Here is a 23086-nt window from a genome sequence, read left to right as displayed (position 1 = left end):
ATACATTTTAAATCAAATCTTTGAAATCAATTAATATATTTCACATTTTCTCAAGAAGCAAATTCCAGGTCTAGAATATCTGTATCTGGGGTGCCTGGATAGCTCAGTTGGGTGAGCATTCAACTTTGGCTTAGGTCATGATCTCACAGTTCCTGAATTCAAGCCTCTGTCCCCCTACACACCCCTTCTTTCACACCTTTCCCATTTACGCTGTCTCTCAAAAATAAATAAAAAACATTAAAACAAAACATTTCTTAATAAAATAAAATGTTTCATTCTATATTTCTTGGTCACAATTAACCAAGCTCTCAATATGTTACGATACCACTGATAATCTGCAATTTTTTTTTTTTAAGTTTACTTATTTTTGAAAGAGAGAGAGAGAGAGAGAGACAGGTAGAGAGACAGGGAGTGAGAAAATCCCAAGCAGGCTCCAAACTGTCGGTATGGAGCCTAACATGGGGCTCAAAGTCATGAACCATGAGATCATGACCTGAACCGAAATCAAGAGTCGGACGCTCACCCGAGACACCGAGGTCCCCCAATAATCTGCAAATTTGTTCAAGGAGCTAATAACAATAATAAAAGCTTCTGAAATCACTCAAGAGAAAAAAACTCCAGTTTTATCTCAAAATTATCAAGCAGATAATTTTGTTATTACTAATTGTCATTCTTCCTCAAAAATCTCTCTAAACAAAGCCAAACATATTCAAGCCTATACTCCCTACTTTAAACATCTTGGAGGTTTAAGCATCTTGGAGGTTTAGAGGTTTGGGGATTTCTCTAGATGCAAAAAGAGGCCTATAGTTTAAATGAACCACTTAGTGAAAATACAACTGCCCTATTCTGAACTACTAGTTTTATAGAGCATATTCAAAGATTCGGGGACTTTAATGAACACATTAAAGTTGTTCCCTAACAACACAGAAAGGTTTTTCTTAAGTGACATGAGTTATCGTTACCATAATTTTAGAAAGCACAAAAATATTGATTTCAACCATACATTTCTCAAAGGTGTGGGCATCTGTTTTAAGTGACAAGACTTATTGTTTCATTACTAATGCTTTCTGGGAGGTAAAAATGAGTTTTAACCATTTTGGGTAGAGCAGGGTACTAATGGTATAAAATTGTGTGTTGGCCTCCATTGTTTAAATACTCCTTATCCCTTTTTTTTTTTAATACTTTTTTTAATGTTTGAGTGAGAGAGAGAGAGAGAGACAGACAGACAGACAGCATGAGTAGAGGAGGGGCAGAGAGAGGGGAAGACACAGAATCCAAAGCAGGCTCCAGGCTCCAATCTGTCAGCACAAAGCCCGACACGGGGCTCGAACTCACAAACTGTGAGATCATGACCTGAGCCGAGTCAGACGCCCAACCAGCTGAGCCACCCAGGCACCCCTCTTGGATAATACATCTTCAAAGCCAGTAATAATGATAATAGCTCATTTCCAGTAGTACTTACTGTATTCCACACTTTTCTGAGTGCTTTACATGTATTAATAACAATAAATGTGGTATTTAAAAATAAACCAAATCCAGAATTGGCTTCTCTTCAGTGATAGTAATACAACCTAGTGTAGCATTGACACCAACTTTATAGTTTCTCTTCATAGGAATGTCCCAAATGCCATGTCACAATTGAAAAGGATGGCGGTTGTAATCACATGGTGTGTCGTAACCAGAACTGTAAAGCAGAGTTTTGCTGGGTGTGTCTTGGCCCTTGGGAACCACATGGATCTGCCTGGTAGGTTGGGGAAACGAAGGGGAGAAAATGTTCACATGAGTATGTAATATATGCGTATACTGTGACTAAGGTTTTACCTCACGGAAGTCACCATCTAACTTGGGAGCTAAGTAAATGAATACAGTGTGTGATCATCGTTAAAAGTACAGGCAAGATGTCTGGAGAGAAGTCTAAATTAGGCATATTTCACAGAGAAGGTACCAATTGATGTGAATTTTAAGGGAGAGTAAAAGTTCATTAGTTGGAAGTGGTAGAGAAGACGTTCAGGGCAAAAGGAGTAGCATGAATAAAGGTAGAATGATATGAAAGTATATGACTAATTTAGAGAAGAGTTGCATTGTCTAATATGTCTGTCTAGGCAGTAGTTGAAAACTAAGAGACTGTTGGTAGAACCTAACCTGCAGTTGTGTTTTACTTACCCTTGTGTACTATTAGACAAAAAATGTGTCCCAAACTTTAAGAATTGGAAAATTGCCCAGTGCAATCCAGATTACAAGCCTCTTTTGGAAATATAAGAACAGGCCTGTATTCCTGCTTGGCAGCAGTCATCTGGAATTGATTAATAGCCCCTTAGATGATGGCTTAACTTGCCAGTTTGATACATTTATTTCCCCAAGACTGAATCTTCAGGGCATTTGTATGTAGCATGATGGCACCATATTTAGAAGGTGGTATCACATTTAGTAGATACATATCTTTGTTCTGTGCATATATCTTACCAGTTCAGGAAAATGCAAGTTAGAATCATGATGCCTTGAGTTTTGAGAGAAGGGAGCTAGCACACCTGGTAAAAATGAAAGTATTTCTGATTGTTATAGTACACAAATGGGCCCGTTTCACTAATTTATGTTACTTATTGGCAGTTCAGTTTGTGGCCCCTTACACGTTGTAGGGCATAGGAAAAGAGAAAGTAGACTGAGACCTAAAGTAGTTTGGACATTATCAGAAGGCTTTTAAGTGGGGAGTGGCCTGATTAGATCTGTAATTTAGATGAGAGGGCTTTGTATTAATGTGCTTTACATACATTACGTCAGAATCGTGGCTGCTTTGTAAAGAGTGAATGAGAGGGGAAGAAATCTCTTAGGTTTGGAGGAGGGTCTCGTGAAGACACTGGCAAGTCTCTTTTTATTTTCATTGGTACTTACATTAGTTTCACTGAAACTTTCATTAGTTTCATTAGTTAGAGGAATAGTGAGAGGGATTACTTGTCTGAAATTAATTCTGAATTAGGTAAAAACTAATTGGTTATGTAGAAGTAAAGAATGTGATTTTGCCACTGTCAAATCCAAGAAACGTATTTGGGGTTTAGCCTGACCGATACTCTAGATTTTAAGAAGGCAAACTGGAGAATTAGACTGTCTCAGAAACTAAATCCACTCTAGTATATTTAAACAAACAAGCCTAATAAATGGAGAAGAGTTACTAAAAATACGTTTTTTAAGTTACTTAAAAGTCCCAAAAAGTCCCAAAAGGAAATCTTGGATCATCACTCAAATTTTAAAGAAGCTGTTTTAAAAACTGAAAAGAGTACAGAACAAATGTTGGGTGCAGGAGGATGAGGAACGGCCTGGACCGAAGTTGTCAGAAATGTTTCCCGTGTCTTGCCTTCACCCATAGCTAACATTGCAAATGAGTCATACTGTGCTTCCTTATTTAAATCTGAAAATGCCTCAGAATCCTCAAAATAGCATTCCAAGTAGCACTGTCCATCATCTGAGTTAGAAGTAGAGGTGAATTGTTTGCTTTCCTGGCCTTCAAGTCCTTAATAATTTTGGCAGAGTACAAAATGAGTTGAGGCTTAAAAATATCCAAAAAATATCAAAAAGAAAGTTTTTAAGGATATTACATTAGATAAGAAGAAGAGGTATTAACAGTTGACCAGTAGAGGGCAAGGAGAGCCAGTATTTGGGCTAAATTAAGTAATTTTTTCTAAGAGGATTATAACCCAAGCTGGTAGGAAATTAATGTATCTCCTGACTTGAGTGAATTATGGTCTGGGTTTCTTTAAAAACTTAAAGATGAGATCAGTGAGCCATTGTTGGTTATTTCTGAGTAGCTATGGAAAATAGAGAGCTACCAAAAACTGAAAGCAGACAAAATGTAATCCCAAATTTCCAAAATTTGTGATTGATTCCATGAAATACATATGAACCACATAACTTTTCTCTTACATGAAATCCCAGAATCAAATGGTATTATTAGGATGGTGATTAGGGAACGTTTTGTGAATCTCAACAAGGTATTTTGGTGTGAGCTGAGAAGTTTGTGGCCTAGGCTGTGATCACACACAAGGATATTTGGGATTAATTGAGTGACTGTTTCTTGCAGTTACAGGTAATGGATTTCCTTCTTCCTAATGAAATACTTCCCCAAGATGTGCTGAATGAAAGGCTTTGTCCTTACCTTTTTTATTCATGTAAACTGTGTACTACTTTTCTGGTCAGTTTTACTGATGACTTTCTTAAACTAATAAGAGAATCTTGCCTACATTTTAGGGTAACATCACAGAAAGATATTAAATCTATAGACCATTAAAATCCTGGGAAACTTGGCAAGCTAGAACAGTGAATCCAGTTTAACAAGATTTAAAGTAAATTCAAAATTCTTCCTTTAGACCTAAAAGGATTACTGTTAAGATTCTGAAGACAAGAACTACAGCATGTGAACAATATAGTCACCAGTTCAGAGCACGGCCCTCAATTGGCAGACAGGCATATGTTTAATTCTTAACTCTGAAACTCTAGCTATTTTACCTTAAGTGTGTTACTTACCTTCTCAAAGCCTAATTCTTCATCTGTTCAATGTGGGTAATAATCCATATTTCATAAAGTGGTTCAAGGAATTGAATATGACCGTACATTTGAAGTCCTTTGTAAGTGGGTGATAGGTAGCTATCAGCTGTTCCCATAGTGTAGACTCCCAGAAAAGCAAAGGTAGAGTAATCAGGACAAGGGAACTGCCATTGTTGTCCATCTTCACTCTGAGCTGTCTTCTGGGCACATTTCTCCTGCTTCTCATTTTGTGTATCATTCAGTTTTCAATGATTCTTATAAGTTATAATACCATGTAAAGCACATAGCACAGCATCTGTTACATAGTATTCCATGAACTATTGGTTCTCTTTGGTTTATTAAAATAAGAAGGTAAGTAACTGGAAAAATTGGGAATACTCAGCCTAAATAACAGACAACCTAGGAAATAAGATGACCTCTTCAAAAATTAAGTTAGAAGTTCAGACTGCAGTCAGGAAATGGAATATTAGAATGACAGCGCTTTCTAATGATTACAGGTGAGCCGATTTGGAATGGACTAGTTCAGGAAGTAGAGAACTGATACAGCGTTAGAGGATGTGTTAGAGGATTCCAACACTAGGTGGGGGTTCGTTCAATCCAACAACACTTGGAATTCTTTTCTGTCTCGGAATTCTAGAACCCTGGGCATTTTAAACACCTCAGTTTATCTATATAAAGGAGAATTTTGGTTCTAGATGATCTCTGAATCCAGGCTAAAGTTCTGTTATTTGTTCCTTCTCATTGATTTTTGGCTTTATGGAATCCTCTTACTTCACTTTAAGGTACAACTGTAACCGCTATAATGAAGATGATGCAAAGGCAGCAAGAGACGCACAGGAGGTAAGTACATTTATTTTCAGGTAACAGTTGAATGGGAATGTGTATCACATGTTTATTAGGGAATAATTTAGCAGAAATTTTCAATTCTGAAAGAGTTGTGGAAACACACCCCAGTAAATACTGCGTATCTGTGTACATTGAGAACAAAATGCCTATCAGGAAACATTCCTGTTTATAGGTTTGTTTCTTTCTTTTAAAAGATTAATCTAGTCATGTTGTGCAATTCCAGGTTTCATTAGTTTTGCTGTTAAGGTTTTTTCACCCCAGCAAGGAGTCTAGAGAACAGTATTTGTTAAAAAGCCTTCCTGCTGTTTAGTGCATTCTCATTTCTATTTAATTCTTTTTTTTTTTTTTTTTTTTTAACTTACTCATCAAGAAGCCAGTAAGATCATAGGTGAGCTGATTTAGAATGGACTGCCTCAGGGGGAGTTCCCTTTTACTGGTTAGGGATATATAACTCACCATTGTAGAGAAGGATTCAATCACTAGGTGTGAATTAAGTTCATCAACATTTTGAGCTTCTTTCAGCTTGGTAATTCTGTCAGAATTGTAGAATCCTGGAATTTAATTATTCCTTACTTATTTTCATCTATTCCATATTGAAATTCCCCTGTTGTCCCAAAAATATTCTTTTCAAATGGTTTTCCTTGCTTAAGATGTCATCCAAAACATGTTTTTTCTTTTTCTTTTTCTTTTTCTTTTTCTTTTTCTTTTTCTTTTTCTTTTTCTTTTTCTTTTTCTTTTTCTTTTTCTTTTTCTTTTTCTTCCTTCCTTCTTTCTTTCTTTCTTTCTTTCTTTCTTTCTTTCTTTCTTTCCTTTCCTTTCCTTTCCTTTCCTTTCCTTTCCTTTCCTTTTAAAATGTTCCTTTAAAATTTATTTCTAATTAAGGGAGCCTGGGTGGCTCAGTCAGTTAAGTGTCTGACTTCGGGTCAGATCATGACTTCATGGTTTGTGGGTTTGAGCCCCCATCAGGCTCTGTGCTGACAGTAGGGGTCTGCTTGAGATTCTCTCTCTTTCTCTCTGCCCCCTCCCACTCACACTTTTCTCTCTCTTTCAAAATAAAGAGATAAACTTAAAAAAAAAAAAAAAACTAGAATCTTCTGATCCTATGGGTGTACAGAGAAAGACTTTATACAAGTGGCTTTGTTTATTTAGTGGGAGCCGTGTCCCCCAAAATGGAGTATACCATTGCACACGCATCTGGCCTTTTCTTTCCTTTTCCCTGCTCCAGTACTCTGATATAGTGTTCACTGGGAGTTGTAGCTTTAAAAAGTGCTAGAAGGTTGGCACATAGTCCAGAAAGAACACAGATGGTAGTTGAGTGCCTTGGAAAAGTGTACCTGCATTGTAGAAAGTTGTTGACTTAACATACTATGCCATGGTGCTGATTGTGGTGGATATTTGGATTTTCTTATTTTCTAGACCAGGGGAGTCAGTACACTTTTTCTGTGAAGAAGCAGATGGTAAATGTTTTCAGCTTTGCAGACTATATGGTCTCTCTTAACACGTGTTGAACTCTGCTTCTGCTCTTGCAATGCTAAATCAGCCACAAACTCAAATGAGTAGGCATGACAGAGTTCCAAGTTATTTACAGAACCAGGCAGCAGCTGGATTTGGCTCACAGGACAGTTTGCCAACCCCTGTTCTAGGTAGTCAGGTTTGTTGTTTTGGACTTTTTCCCAAAGTGTTTAAGGTCACTCATTGCATTTTCTCAATCTGGAATTTGATTAAAAGTTGGTCTTGTAGTGGTGGTATGAGTTTTCTTTCATGCTATATTTTAGAGGTATTTTAGTAGGAAGCTGTTTTAGAATTAATTGAAGTATTAAATTAGATTTTAAATCAAGTCCTATAACATTATATATTTTAATGTGGTAGTTTAGGTTTTCCATTTAATTTTGGAAATTTGACAGGCTTGAAATATTAGTGGTTGGTTTTGGGGGGGGGGGGATAAAATGCCAAGCAGATTAAAGTTTATTTAGAGAGGGGGCGGGTAGGATCCCAAGCAGACTCTGCACTGTCAGTGCAAAGCCTGATGATGTAGGACTCGAACTCACCAAACTATCTGATCATGACCTGAGCTGAAACCAAGAGTTAGAAGCTTAACCAAGACTGAGCCACCCAGTCGCCCCAACATTAATATTGCTTTTAATCTAATAATGATTAAATATAATTGGCATAATTTTCCAGTGTGTAAGCATTGATTTGGTACTTACCTGACTCTTGAATAGTAAGAGTAGATTTTTTGAGATGTTTCAGTGTTGTATGATACTGGATCATGTGATTGGCCAATTAAGTAGTTCAGAGTTAGTATTTCTTTAAAATTTTTTTTAACATTTATTTATTATCAAGAGACAGAGAGAGACAGAGCATGAGTATGGGAGGGGCAGAGAGAGGGGGAAACACAGAATCCGAAGCAGGCTCCAGGCTCTAAGCTGTCAGCACAGAGCCTGACGTGGGGCTCAAACTCACAAACCGTGAGATCACGGCCTAAGCTGAAGTCGGACACTTAATCGACTGAGCCATCCAGGCCGCCCCAGAGTTAGTATTTCTAAGTAGGAGAGCAACCATAAGGCCTTGTAGCATCTGTGCCCTTTGTAGTCACTAAGGCATAAGGAGAGAAAGAGGAAGTGATAGTAAAAGAAAAGAAGTAATATATGTGTGGTTAAAAAAAAAAACTTTTTCATAGTGGTTGCAGTTAACAAGCATTTATTAATCATTTTCTGCATGTTAGGCACTAGAGATAACAGTATTACTTTTTAAAAAGTCTGTCTCTAGAGATTTACAGTATAATGGGAGAGACCAAGGTGAATTGTTTTTGCAGTCTGATAAATAACATAAAACAAATTTAGACCAGATATGATATTGTTTCTTTGGTAATACTTTATGTATCTTTAAAACTATTTTTAAAAATGTTTTATTTATTTTTTATTTTTTACTTTTTAAATGTTTATTTATTTTTGAGAGAGAGCACAAGTTCGGGAGGAGCAGAGAAAGGGAGACACAAAATCCGAAGCAGGCTCTAGGCTCGGAGCTGTCAGCATAAAGCCTAATGTGGGACTCGAACTCACCAAACTATCTGATCATGACCTGAGCTGAAGTCAGATGCTTAACCAGTTGAACCACCTAGGTGCCCCTTAATGTTTTATTTTTGAGAGAGGAAGAGGGAGGGAGGGAGGGAGGGAGCAAGGGAAGGGCAGAGAGAGAGACAGAGATTGGGAGACACAGAATCTGAAGCAAGCTCTAGGGTTGGAGTAGTCAGCACAGGGAAATCATGACCTGAGCCAAAGTCAGACGCTTAACTGATTGAGCCACCCAGACTCCCCTTTAAAACACTTTTAATATAACTGCAATACCATTATTGTGTTTGTATATATATTTATTATATGTTTTTTAAAGCACTACTTTTTAAATATTATTAACTATCCAGTGTTCACATGTCTTTATTTATCTCATAGATTTTCTTTTATAGTTCAGATCAGGATCCATATAGGTTCCCAACTTGGATTTGATTGATATCTTTTGAGTATTGTCTAATCTCTGTGTATTTCATTCCTTCTTCTTCACCCCTGCCCCCCTCCCTGCCCATTACTATTTATTTGTTGAGGAAACGAAGCCATTTTTGTCCTGTAAAAGTTTTCACATTCTGGATTTTGCTGATTGTAACTCCCTGATATCATTTAATAGGTTAACTATTAATAGGTTCTTTTATTCCTGTATTTCCTGAAACTGGTGGTTAATTCTAGATAACTTGAATTTAGATTCAATTGAGGAATGAGGTGGGGGCACCTACCTGATGATGCTGGATATTTTCTTTTGTATTATATGAAGAGTTGTATGATGTCTGGTTGCCTCTCTGTTGTTTTCTACTTTAAAATTTTGATGCTTCTTGTTTACTTATTGCATACTGCAGAATAGTAGAACTTCCTATGATGGAAATGTTCTTTATCACCACTGTCCAGTTTGGTAGCCGCTGAGCACAGGGAAACTAAATTTTTTATTTTTTTTTATAAATTTTTTTTTAACTTTTTTTGAGACAGGGAGAGAGAGAGCATGAACAGGGGAGGGTCAGAGAGAGGGAGACACAGAATCCGAAACAGGCTCCAGGCTCTGAGCTGTCAGCACAGAGCCCGACGCGGGGCTCGAACTCACGGACTGCGAGATCATGACCTGAGCCGAAGTTGGCCGCTTAACCCACTGAGCCACCCAGGCGCCCCTAAATTTTTTATTTTAATTTAAATAGCCGCCCGTGGCCAGTGGCTACCATATTGGGAAGTGCGGCTGGAGGACATTCATAGCAGTATTAAATAACAAAAGGTAGCAAGAGATGTCTGTTTGTTCCTGATTTTAGCCTAAATTCCTATACTGTTTCATCAGTAAATATGATACGAGCTTTTGTGTATGTTTGATACGTTTGTTACAATTACGTTTCCTTAATTTTTCTTAATGGGACAGCGATCTAGGGCAGCCCTGCAGAGGTACCTGTTCTACTGTAATCGCTATATGAACCACATGCAGAGTCTACGCTTTGAGCACAAACTATATGCTCAGGTGAAGCAGAAAATGGAGGAGATGCAACAGCACAACATGTCCTGGATTGAGGTGCAGTTCCTGAAGAAGGCAGTTGATGTCCTCTGCCAGTGTCGTGCCACACTCATGTACACTTATGTCTTCGCTTTCTACCTCAAAAAGAATAACCAGTCCATTATCTTTGAGGTAGGAATAGTTACTGAGTGGGGAAAAACCCCAGCTGTGTCACAGGACTACTTGGTCTGCCATAGATATGTAGAGTTTTAAAGTTTCCTATCTGGGCTAACAGGCACACAAAAAGATGCTCGTCATCACTCATCATCAGAGAAACATAAATCGAAACCACAATGAGATACCACCTTTCACCTGTCAGAATGACTAAAATTAACAACACGGGAAACAACAGATGTTGGCCAGGATGCAGAGAAAGGGAAACCCTCTTACATTGTTTGGGAATGCAAACTGGTGCAGCCACTCTGGAAAACAGTATGGAGGTTCCTCAAAAAGTTAAAATAGAACTACCCTATGATCCAGCAATTGCACTACTAGGTTTTTACCCAAAGGATAAATAAAAAAAAAATACAGGTTCATAGGGGTACATGCACCCCAATGTTTATAGCAGCATTATCAACAATAGCCAAACTGTGGAAAGACCCCAAATGTCCATCGACTGATGAGTGGATAAAGAAGATGTAGTGTACACACACAATGAAATGTTACTCAGCCATCAAAAAGAATGAAATCTTGCCATTTGGAATGACATGGATGGAGCTGTAGAGTGTATTATGCTAAGCAAAATAAGTCAATCAGAGAAAGACAAATGCTACATGATTTCACTCATGTGGAATGTGAGAAACAAAACAGATGAACATATGGGAAGGGAAAAAAGAGAGGAAAACAAACCAAAAGAGACTCTTAACGACAGAGAACAAACTATGGATTGATGGAAGGAGGTGGGTGGGTGGGGGGAGCAAATGGGTGATGGATATTAAGGAGGGTACTTGTTATGATGATCACTGGGTGTTATATATAAGTGATGAATCACTGAATTCTCTTCCTGAAACCAATATTACACTATATGTTAACTAACTAGAATTTAAAAATTAGAAAAAGAAAAAAATAATAAAGGTTCCTTATTTGCTCAGAAGTTTAGACTTCTTGTCCTAAACTGCATTCAAATTGATGTGGTTTAGCCAGCTAGCAATTAAGTGTGGAGGCTTTAAAGTCAGCCTGAATTTGAAATTGGACTCAACCACTTTTTAGCTCTCTTGACTTGGAGCAGATTACTTAATGTCATCTATATCTTTATTTTAAAATAGAGATAATACTTTTCAAGGATATTACAAGTTTTAAGTCAGGCAAGACTAATGTATGGTATTAGAAGTTAATATGGTGGTTACCTTTGGTGGAAAAGTGATGAAAGGGGTCTTTTAGCAGTAAATGTTTTTCAAGTAGAGCTGATCATTTAAAATTGATGCATAATAAAAAAGAATGAGATCTTGCCATTCATTCAATATGGATGGACCTAGAGAGTATAATTCTAAGTAAATTAAGTCAGAGAAGACAAAAAATACCATATGATTTCACTCCTATGTGGAACTTAAGAAACAAAACAAATGATCAAACGAAAACAGAGACAAAAAAACACTCTTAAATACAGAAAACAAACTGGTGGTTGCCAGAGGGGAGAGGTAGATGGAAGGATGAATGAAGTGGATAAGGGGGTTAAGAGGTACAAACTTCCACTAAATAGTAAGTAAATCTCAGAGATGAAAAGTATAGCAGAGGGAATATAGTAAGATGGTATTAACATTTTTTGGTGACAGATGGTGACTTACGATGATGAGCACTGAGTCATGTACAGAATTGCTGAATCATTGTATTGTACACCTGAAACTAATGTGACACTGTATGTTTATTATAGTTTAGTTTTATAAGAAACAAAATGAAATTGGTTACATGTACAGAACTAGCCATAGTCGTAAAGGTTAACAATATTAATTTTCCATGCGTTCTCTTATACGAAGTAGGTGAAGCCAGTTGTAAACAAGAATGGGTTTATATTTTTTGTCAAGCTTTCCTTTTTTTTTTTTTTTTTTTTTTTTTTGGGTTTTAGCCAATAGCAGTTTGCAGAACTAGAATATTCCAAAAGACTTCTTAAGTCCTTTTCAGGGCTTTGTTCTTCATTTTCTTCCAGAGGTAATGGGTACATCTTTAGTTATTTTAATATATAAAAAACTGTCCTGGAAAAGAGAGTACAAGTTGTTAGAGGGGAAAGTGATAAGGAACTTTATAGGTGCAGAAACCATCTATGAAAATTACAAAATCAATGTTGAGAACAGTCGATAGGCAAGGAAGCAGCCATGAAGGCTTATGTTTCATCTGTCTTCTAAGCCCGAATTTACTATGTATTCTTCCTCCTCTCTTGCAGAATAACCAAGCAGATCTAGAGAATGCCACAGAGGTGCTTTCGGGCTACCTCGAAAGAGATATTTCCCAAGATTCTCTGCAGGATATAAAGCAGAAAGTACAAGATAAGTACAGGTGAGACTTCTTTAACAGTTGTTAAGCAAAAGTTTCTGCCTGTGGTGGTCTGGTGTGCTTTAGTGGAGAAGTTAGATGATAGTGAAACTTGGGTTTAGCATATCCAGTAACTCAGCTGCTGCCATGTTTCCCACAGATTGCTTCTGTCTTTTGGGGAACAAATTGCAGGCAGTAGTGTTAGTCAAACATTTATCACACTGGCTGATTCTACTTCCATTCAGCTTTATCTACTTAGTTGCTGCATTGTAAGGAAGAAAACCTAAAAAGGGGCAAGTGGTTGTTAGGATGAGGGGTGAGATTCGGGTGCTGGTTCTAGCCTGGGGATCCTGGGGATCATGGCTATTGACAGGTGAGCTACCCAAACTTTTTTTAGAGTTTTTATTAGATTTTATTTTTCTCCTTTCCTTCCTTCCTTTCTTTCTTCCTCCCTTCCTCCCTTCCTCCCTCCCTCCCTCCACCCCCTTCCTTCTCTCTCTCTCTCTCTCTCTCTCATTCATTCATTTTTGAGAATGAGAGCATGAGCAGGGGAGGGGCAGAGAGGGAGGGAGACAGAGGATCTGAAGCAGGCAGGCTCTGCGCTGACAGCAGAGAACCCAATGTGGGGCTCTAACTCATGAACCGTGAGATCGTGACCTGAGCTGAAGTAGGAAACTCAACCGGCTGAGCCACCCAGGCGCCCCAAGGTTTGGTTTTTTTCTAAAGAGAGGTTTACTTTTTCCAGGGGTAGGTGATATTTCAAAATATGCTGCCTTTCAAGCTAAAGGTGCAAATGTTTGCTTTCTTAACATGGAGCTATTTCCCCCTAAGTTGTTTCCTGAGAGATACCTTTTTAATAGTAGCAGAAACCTTTGGGCATTTGGAAGACTTAGGTGCAAGTAATATTTTCACTTCCCTTAGTCATCTTTAGCTACTACATTGTGTTAACAGTCATTTTTACAGTTAACAAAGATTTTACAGATGTGAATCAGTAACCCTTGAAATTTCTTCTTTCTGAAACTGTTACTTATCTGTACAGTGACAGGGTTGAATCAAATTATTTCTAAAGCCCTTAGGAATTTCTAACATTCTATTACTCTGAAATTAATTTCCAAAACTAGGATTCACAACTTTTGGAGAATACCTTTTTAAAATTAGAAAACAGTTTGTGTGTACACCTAGACCTGAAAATGTGCCTATTAGAAAACAAAACAAAACAAACTTGTTCCAATTCTGGATAAACTGGAGTACCTTAAAATATTCATAAAATTGAGGCACCTGGGTGGCTCAGTCGGTCAGGTGTCCAGCTTCGGCTCAGGTCGTGATCTCATGATTCACGAGTTCAAGTCCCATTTCGCGCTCTGTGCTGACAGCTCAGAGCCTGGAGTCTGTTTCAGATTCTGTGTCTCCCTCTCTTTCTACTCCTCCCCAGCTCATGTGCGCGCTCGCGCTCTCGCTCTCTCTCTCTCTCTCTTAAAAATAAATAAACATTAAGAATTATTAATAAATAAACATTTTTTAAAAATAAGTAAATGCCTCTTTCTTATTATTGGGGGCTGACAAATTTTTTTTTTCTTTGATTACAGATACTGTGAGAGTCGACGAAGGGTTTTGTTACAGCATGTGCATGAAGGCTATGAAAAAGATCTGTGGGAGTACATTGAGGACTGAGAATGGCCCTGCATAAAATGAACTCTGAAAACTTTACCATCTAGAGTGCTCATGCAATTAAAACAAAACAAAACAAACACAAACAAGGAGGCACTAAGCCTGTTCTGACGCCTCTGGTCTATAGTACCAGAATTCTGTTTTGTTAACGGAAAGTTTAAGTAAATTATATTGTAATAAAAAAAGGTAGATAAACCATTGTACAACAGTATTCTAGGCCGCCAACAAAAGTGTGACAGACACACTAAAAAGCCCTCCAACTTTAACTTGTAACGTAGCTTCATTCTCAAAGCTGACTCCTTTTTTTTTCTTTTTCTTTTTCCTGAGTATAGTACAGTTAAAGTTTAAAACAGCTCCTTGACACTGCTTTTCATGTCCAAACCAGCCATTTTGTTGTACTTTGGTAAAGGACCTCTTCCCCTTCCGCCCTTACACATACAAATACACCCACACACACAGACTGACTCTCTCTCTCTCATACCCCAAGGTCATGAGTGAATTAGTGAATTAGTTCCTTGTAAAGAAAATTCTTGGGGCGGGGAAGGGGGTAGGCAGCAGGAGGAATTAAACAAAAAAACACAAAAAAACTTTGTATATGACTTTTAAAACAAGAGGACAACACAGTATTTTTCAAAATTGTATATAGCGCATATGCATGGACAAAGCAAGCGTGGCACGTGTTTGCATAATGTTTAATTACAAAAAATATTTATTCTTTAAAAATCTTCAAGATTATGTCTATTTGCTGTGCATTTTCTTTCAGTTTGCTTTATCTTTCCAGGGTTGAGGGTTGGGATAAAGGTGTGTTGGTTTAGCACCTCTGGAAGACCTAATGAGCTCTTTGATTTCCCTTTCCTGAGATTGCTTTGCCCTTTCTCGTTTGGTATGCCCATTGCTGGCCAGGGGCCTCATGCCTTGAATTCCAGCTCTTGATCAGGGACAGGGAAGTCAAGCTCTGACTAAATGCCATGGCCTGATAAGGGCTGCAACAGGGAGGTTTTTGCTGTATTTCAAGAATGACCCAGTCCCAGCCTCCTCCCCTTCCATGGCCTCATCCATCTACCTAAGCCTTTGTGCGCCCCTGTCATGCACACACCTGAAGGCTTCCTATGCTCCCTATCACATCCAGAGGAAACATTTCAACTTTTCCCCCCCCTTAATTGCTGCTTTGAGCCTTTTAAGATTTTAGTTCTGGCTCTTCTCTCACCCCTTCTTTACATTAGGGTGTCAAATAGAATGTTTTTGCTTTAAATATAAATATAAATAAATAGCCATTCACTTAGTTTCAGATTGTGAATTTAAAACGGCAGATACTGAAATTGCTTGTGTGTGTTGCTGTGGGTTCAGTTTGAAGGAGAACACCCCTAGAACATAATATTCCCATCTAGTGCATTTAAATAGAAATCAATGAGTTTGCTTCTTTTCTATTGTCAGCAGATAGGAGAATTAATAATGCATTTTAGCTGTGATGTCCATTTTTATGAAATTTCTACTAAGAGCTATGTTAAAAGTAAAGGATGGTGGTGGTTTTATTAACTATATACCTGTTTAGGCCATTCTGGCTGTGGTATTTTTCAACAGGTCAGCATCCCTAAATCTGTCAGTTTTCTACAGGAGTGCAGAGTGAATTAGGCAACTAGATCAAGAGGTCTTCATATTAAATACCAGTTTTGGTGACCTCTTTGTCTTCCTTTAAATGTCTTGCGCCTAGGGAGTGTTTACCATTTGTGAGGCAGCTTTGTCTGCTCTTGCATTGTACATCTTATTACTCCATTGGGAAGTAGGTTCACTTTCCTCTGGCCTTTTGCCTAAGTTAGGCTTTGCTGAATCAACCCTACTTTTCCTTTTAGAAAAAGGTTGTTACATGAGATGTACTTGCAACTGTTCTTTTCCCATCAAAAATCAGTGAATGTTTGCTGAATATATTATGCTGCTTCCTTAAACCACTTGTCGCTTTAGGATCAACTTTACCCGTACCTCTCATCCTCCCCTCCCTTGCCACCTCAGGTGCAAATCTGAACTCAGTGTCTGCTTCCAGTCTCTTCTCCTCCCCTCCGCCCCCATCACTCATTTGACTTTATTTTAAATGACTGCATCAATCTTAAAATACATTTATTGAAACTAAGGAGACTTTTTTTTTTTTTAATAGAAAGCTTGAATGAGTTCCTTTCCCTGGTAACTTTGAAAAGCAGCCAGAGTTGCTATCTAGATATATGTGGCTTCCCTTAAAACGTTTTGTGTATGTGTGGTGTTTTAAAAACTCTTACCAGTTAACTGCAGTATCTAGGTTTCAGTGTCATAAATCCTCTTTACATGCTCCCCTTGCAACAGGTATCCAGAAACAGTGTGTGCACTTCATAATATCAGCCCCTACCCATGGAGGAACAGTGCTTTTTAGAGATGCTTTTTAGTTTCAGTGTTGGCATATTACCTAAGGGTATTGCAGTTGTGGGTGCATTCCCTAATTTGTATGGATCAAGGTGAACTGGCCTTTTCTGAACTTCCAAGCTTTTAACAGCTATCTCCATGTTTGACAGAATTCCCTGAGTTCATTGCTTTCATTGTTAGTAGCTTCAGTGACCCCAGCTGAGATAGGCAAGCCGTATTGAATGACAGCTTCCCTATTTCTACCTAAGTCTTTTAGTCAGAGGGCTCTATTCACGGTAAGCACCAGGGTCTCCTTGTCTTCTTGAGGGCAGTTAACATTGTCTTTTGAAAGTGCATGATGCTTCATTTGAACAATTCATTGAGCAGTAGATGGACTTTAAATGATTTTCAATAAAATTTTGATCCAAAGCTCAGGATACACACAGTGGTAAAATTGAGTAGCATATAATATCATCAGACCCTAAATTCTGTGTAATTTGCAACCCAGATTGTATGTGTTTTATGTGTGTTTAAATAAATATATTAAATACACATGTGTATACATACACACATATATAACAGATCCAAGACAACTGACTTGATTTGAAATGGTTGAATCTGCAGTGTAAAATGTGATTCAGCCATGATTAGGAACTGAAATTTAGTACAAGAGAGAAAAGGACTTGATGTAACAAAATCTTTTAGCTACAGATCCCGGTATAGAGCACTTGGGGGAAGGGAGGGGGCGGGTTGGTGAGACAATCAGATCGGTAAATTGATTAAATGCTCCTAACCCTGTAATTTTGTGCATAGAGCACCCTGTGCTGTGGAAATAACTGTTCTTAGATTTTCATTGTAACTGGACTGTTCAGGTTGCCCAGAGGGAAAGAACATTCCTAATTCTAATAAAATAAACTTTTATTTTGTTATTCCATTAGTTACTTATGTTTATTTTTATAGTTAAAAAAAAAAAAAGACATATTGGTGGCCCAAGTCACCTATTTTATGTGCCTTATTCACTGTTCCTACTTAATATAAAATGTTGAGATTTGGTTCAGTTTCTTTGCAGGGAACTGTGAATGAGACCATCCCCAACAATTACCTTGGTTAATGAAGCCTTTAGAGCATTTTCTGAAAGCTTTCCAATTTTTGTCTTGAACATTGAATTTAAATTGCTTTTTGTGTTGTAACAGTGATATTAGATGCTCAGTAGAGTTTGTCAGTTTTGTAAGCATGAAATATTTTAAAAGTCATTGAAACTCCCTCACATTGCTTCCATTTAGTTCACTCTTAAAAGCTAGTATCTCTTGTAGGGATGGAGGGAGAGCTTTCTTAAAGAAGGTCCCCATAAGTCGGAGATCTCCATCACTGATCAATTCTAGCCAAGTCCTAATTTTAGGACAATTTGATTTGGTTTTATTCAGATCTATACTTAATGAGAGCTCATGTATCACTTTATCTTCAAAGCACTTTAACTTCTATTGCTGTCTACAGAGGTGTAGAAATTGCTCTGTTTTACAAAAGAAAATAAGGCTTGACAAAATTTAAGTAACTTGCCCAGGATTTCACAATTTCTTCTGTCACTCAGTCAACATTGTACTACCTCCTTGTTTATTAGTTTGGTCTCAGTATGACCTAGCATTCAGTACCAGGAAAGGTGGTTCTTAACTATGGCATTGTGCTTTTAAACCGCATAAAAGACCATATGAATGCCTGTCACTGCTCCTGTTTGAGGAATGTTATGTACTCTTCCTGATCTTTAATTTGTTGAGGCAGAGTATGCAACTAATGTGGCTCTGTGTTTTGCCCAATCAAAGGAAACCAGCCATGAGGAAAAAATAGCCCTTCCCACCTTTCTGATTAGGACCATCCTCATGGGAAGACTCACATGAGATAGTTGAGAGTAAATGGTTCAGCATTTATTTGGTTTGATATAATGGCCAAGGGATTTACAGTTATTGGTCTGGTTATTTGCTCAAATGAATTTTGGATAGTCTGCTGGAACTTGTTACAGAATTTGTTTTATAACAACTGAAGATGTACAAAACAGCTGATATCTATTTGTTCTCAGCATCTCTTAGAGCTGGATGATGTATGGAGCTTTAAGAAGATAAGTAGTGAGCATTATGGGGAAATCTTGACTTCGGGAACAGGAAAAAGCATGGAACTGTCAGGTTTTGTCAGGTTTCTTCGGCGATAAAGCTGGTGTATTTCTGGTTCTTTTTAAGGAATTTGCTTCTTAATAACCCAAGATGAAATCACTAACTTGGAAATGCTCAACTGGAAATAAATAGTGGCTATTATAGGAGTAAACAGACAACTTCTGAGTTTTAATTTTTTGCTTTTTGTGGAATTAAATAAATCTTTAAGGCAACTGTTGGTCTTTCTCTAGGCAGTGGCAGGGTGGGAAAAATACTATGAGATTCATTTGAAAGGGAGTTTTTAGACTATGATTAAACCATAGATATGCTTGTTTAGGTAGGGCCATTTTCAGAGTAGGAGCCAATTAGTATAAATCAATCACACATTGATATGTAGCAGCTCTGAAAATGTCAAAAGCACAACTTTATTACAGTAAAAATCAAGGGGTCCCAAGGAACTCGTATCTGCAAGAGCCAGGTGAATATTTTAATAAAAGATTACAGTGGGTTAAGTGGGCTCTGAGGGGAGCATGTGAAATACACATGTGAATTCTCAATTTTGAGATGTTGGTAATTTACAATATTCTTAAGTATAGGTCAAAGAAAAATTACACTTGGGCCATATTTCTCAGTTTGTGTTAATCTTGGGTTGCAACTTGATGCCACTGACCATCTGACATACTGGAATCACCAAGTAGCTTCAGAAGAACAAAACCTAATGCCTAGGTCCCACCCCAGAGATTATGATTTAATTGGGGGTTGCATCATGGGTGTCAGTTTTTAAAGTCCTATTCCCACCCCATCCCTGCTGATTGTACAACACAGTTTGAGACCTGCAGACAAGGTGGGGACAGTTGGTCTAGACATTTGTGTGGTTGCAAGAGAGGAGTATAGGTGAGCACTCTAGGTCATAAGGGACAATGGATTTGTGGCAAATTCACAAGCTCAGGAAAGGGCTATACTGGAGGCCATGGCTGAGTGGGGTTTTGTGGATTGCTGCCTTTTAAGAGTCTAGTGTGAAGAGCCCAGTTTTTGTTTTTTGTCAGTTTTCTGGTATTTGGTCTGCCTTGGAAAAAATAATTCATTTCACAAAACCAAAAGAACTGTAGAACTGATGAGCAGAGTAAAATGTTCATATCAATTGGCAGTATATTTATTCTCTTCTCAAGGGGGAGAAATCTATCTGGGAAGTAGATTAGCGTAGGGTTTGAGCAAAGGTAGTGGAGTGGTTCTAAGCAAAGCTGTCATTAAGCTATTTGTGTCAGGTCAATGTACAATTCCACTTAACCACTGAGAGTTCAATTCAGAGCCCTTAGACTCTCAAGCTTCTCACTGTTGATGTCATTCTTGGGTGTTAAAACAGTGGATTTTCCTGTTTCTTAGTCCCAGTGTAGTATTGTGGGAAAACATACCAATATTTCTCAGCCATAGTTTTCTGTGGGCTTTTCTTTTGTAAAATGGGGATACAAATAGGAGCTATAACTTGTTGAATGCTTCTTGCCGGATGCCTTATGTTATCTGTATCTTATAAGCAGCCCTAAAACAGAGTAGGCATTCCTATCTTATAAATGAGAAAACAGGTTCATACATAATTAACCCCAAAATTAGAGAGTTTATGGCAGGGTCATGCTTGTCTAATTCCATGTGTTCATTCTATCATGTTCTTTTGTCTATTGTACAGGGATATTATGAGGATCAAAGAAAATTAGTTGGAAAACAAAGCCTAGTTATAAATAATAAGGATACTAGTACTAATTTAGGAAAAAAAAAAAAATCAGCTATCTCCTAGATACCCAAAGGCAGGATGAGATTGGATGCAGGAACTAAACTGGCATTGTTTATCCTCTGTACCTCCACGTCATTTGAACAGCTCCTGCTTTTCCAGGCAGTTCCCCTGTAACCCCAGGTGTTACATATTAACTGTGCCAGACACATGAAACAGAACCAAACAACCATGGAACAGGATCATTGGTACAAATGTGGCTCTTGAGAGCTTACCCCTGTGGATTAGGAGGCAGATCTTGGGAGATGATGGGTTGCTAGCTGCACATCACAAAAGGCATCTTCAACACAACCAAAATGCCCTGAATTTTTTCTTTTGCAAATAAATGTAAGGAATTAGTATATAATAGACCATTATGGCTAACTTTTTTAGTGTTTACTAATTGCTTCAGGTCCATCTTTTTAAACTCACAAGCCTGGCTGACTCAGTTCGTAGAGCATGTGACTCTTGGTCTGAGGGTCATGATTGCAAGCCCCATGCTAGGTGTAGAAAGTACTTTAAAAATAAAATACAACCCTATGAAATAGTTACCATCCCCATTTTTAAAATAAGAAAACAGAAGCTCAAAAAAGGCAGGGAACTTTCCTAAAGTAATCCTTTTGTATATGGCAGAAAGAAAATTCTAACCTAGGATCCTTCAGTCAACACCCACGGTGTCAAGCACTGTTCCAGGCACTGGAGGCCCAGCAGTGAACAAAGGGTCTGCTGGTTGGTCCTAAACTCTTAATCCTGATTCTACATAAAGACTCGATGGATTGCCGACCATCACCAAGATGGTGGCAGAGCTGGAAGCATATTTTGACCACTACACTGTAATTTCATCACACTAGTCGCTTCTGAGCCTTGCCAAAAGTACCTGCTAAAATTACATAGACTGGTTAAGGGATTTCAAGTCTTAGATTGCCCTGGAGACTCAATGACCAGTTGCTATTTTGGGCTATTATCTATTCAAAACATGTTTATTTTGTTATTAACCTCATACTCTGAGAAGGACCCAAAGTATGCCTTTTCTCCCTCACTTTTGAGAGCCAACCTAGTGTTTTATTGAGAGTTGCAAAGCAAGCACCATATTTTCAAACCCTCTTCGGAAGGCCAATGTTATCTATTCTGAGCTGATGATTTGGTTTCCTGTGCACAAAGTAACATTTCTTGGCTTGGGGTCTTATTTGACACCTGTGTAACAGCAATATTTGCTTTTCAAGCTGCCTGCTTTTTGCAATGGAGTATTTAAGTTTCTTTCAGGGTAGGAATTCTGAAGATGATCATAGGAATATAAAACTAATTCTGTATAGTAGACAGTTAATTCTCCAGAGAGCTCTGTAGGCTGAAAACTTGCTTTGTAGATTTTAGATTGCCTTCTGATAGCTGAAGTTGGTTTCTGTATGTATAATAATAAAGCTGTTTTCTGGAAGCCACTTCAGTGCACGTTAAATGGCTATTTCTTAGAATTGTGAATCTAGGGATCGTGCAGTGAGGAGTTGGCTCTCTGGAATCAATAGGCCATGGTAGGATTCCTGAGGAGTGAGCGAACACACAGGGTAGGGTTTCATCCTAAATTACCTGAGGGAACCAACCTAAAAACACCACCTATTGAATTTCCCAGCTTGTCCTTGCAAGGGAGACTCCTATGTGTACTCTCCTTCTACAGATCACATCATTTGTTCAGAGGGAGTCCAGCATAAAATGATGGCATACATGGAGCACTTTTTGTGGGCCTACTGGGGCAGTGGACATTCTGATGGAATGCTCTAAAATTGTAAGCTCTTGCACATGCTCTCAAGTCATTTAAAACCTGTTTGCTAGTCTTACTGGTATGAACAAAGTTGTTTGCTCATTAATAAATTCCTACCATATGACCCTGCCTTGTGGTTCATTTCTACATTACTAGAGCAAATACTAAAGTTTTCTAATAAAGAAGGAGGCATGACCTGAGTGTCCAACAAAGATGTCTACTTTGGATAGGAAATGAGTTTGTATCTAAAAATCCTGCAACTGGTTTGGAGCATTGTAAAGGTCATGGCTGCAAATATCAGGGAATGGGCATAATGAAGAGTGATAGTGTTCTACATGCCTTTGAAGAATTGATTTTTACTTTTTTTTTTTTTTTACTAGCTTGTAATAGAATAGGTTAATTCTTGTACCATCTATTCATGTTAAAATCACATTAGTACAAGTCAGTGCCTTACGATGGTCAAATGGTTGCTCACTAACCAATGGAAATAAACTACTGTTTCAACAAAATTGTGTCACAGATTCTAAATGCTATTTCTTTGGGACACTCAATTGTGTGTCCTTTAAGATAAATTCTATAATCAAGGGCCTAGCCCTGAAAAGACACTGAGGAGAACAGATCAGATAGGTCAGTAAAGGTTTGGAGACAGGTGATCTTGGAATAGGAATCCTCCACTACCTTTGTTTTAAATTGATATGTAGAAATCAATATATCATAAAATGCACACATGTTAAGTTTGATGTTTTGACAGTTGTATACACCTGTGTGATAACCCAAAAGAAGATATAAAACATTACCATCAACCCAGAAAGTTCTCTTGTGCATCTTTCAAATAATCTCCATTCCCATCTCTAATAACTTTTTGCTGATTTTTATCATTAAAGATTTATATTGCTTGCTTTTGGGGTTTATATAAATGGAATCATATAATACGTATTCTTTTGCATCCGGCTTCTTCTTTCACTTAACAGT

The 23086-nt window shown here is 37.9% G+C and overlaps 1 protein-coding gene across 1 annotated transcript in view; it reads left to right on the top strand.

Annotated features, from left to right (window-relative positions):
* The window catches only part of ARIH1 (ariadne RBR E3 ubiquitin protein ligase 1), a 124666-nt gene extending 102440 nt beyond the window's left edge, over positions 1 to 22226 (top strand). The window contains exons 10-14 of the mRNA XM_047862377.1: positions 1614 to 1744; positions 5319 to 5376; positions 9829 to 10089; positions 12335 to 12447; positions 14010 to 22226. Coding sequence (XP_047718333.1) covers positions 1614 to 1744; positions 5319 to 5376; positions 9829 to 10089; positions 12335 to 12447; positions 14010 to 14094 — 648 coding nt within the window. The 3' untranslated portion in view covers positions 14095 to 22226. The remainder of the gene's footprint in view (positions 1 to 1613; positions 1745 to 5318; positions 5377 to 9828; positions 10090 to 12334; positions 12448 to 14009) is intronic.
* The last annotated feature ends 860 nt before the right edge of the window (positions 22227 to 23086 follow it).

Source organism: Prionailurus viverrinus, chromosome B3 (assembly GCF_022837055.1).
Source record: "Prionailurus viverrinus isolate Anna chromosome B3, UM_Priviv_1.0, whole genome shotgun sequence".
NCBI lineage: Eukaryota > Metazoa > Chordata > Mammalia > Carnivora > Felidae > Prionailurus > Prionailurus viverrinus.
This window is presented reverse-complemented; position numbering and strand designations above follow the sequence as displayed.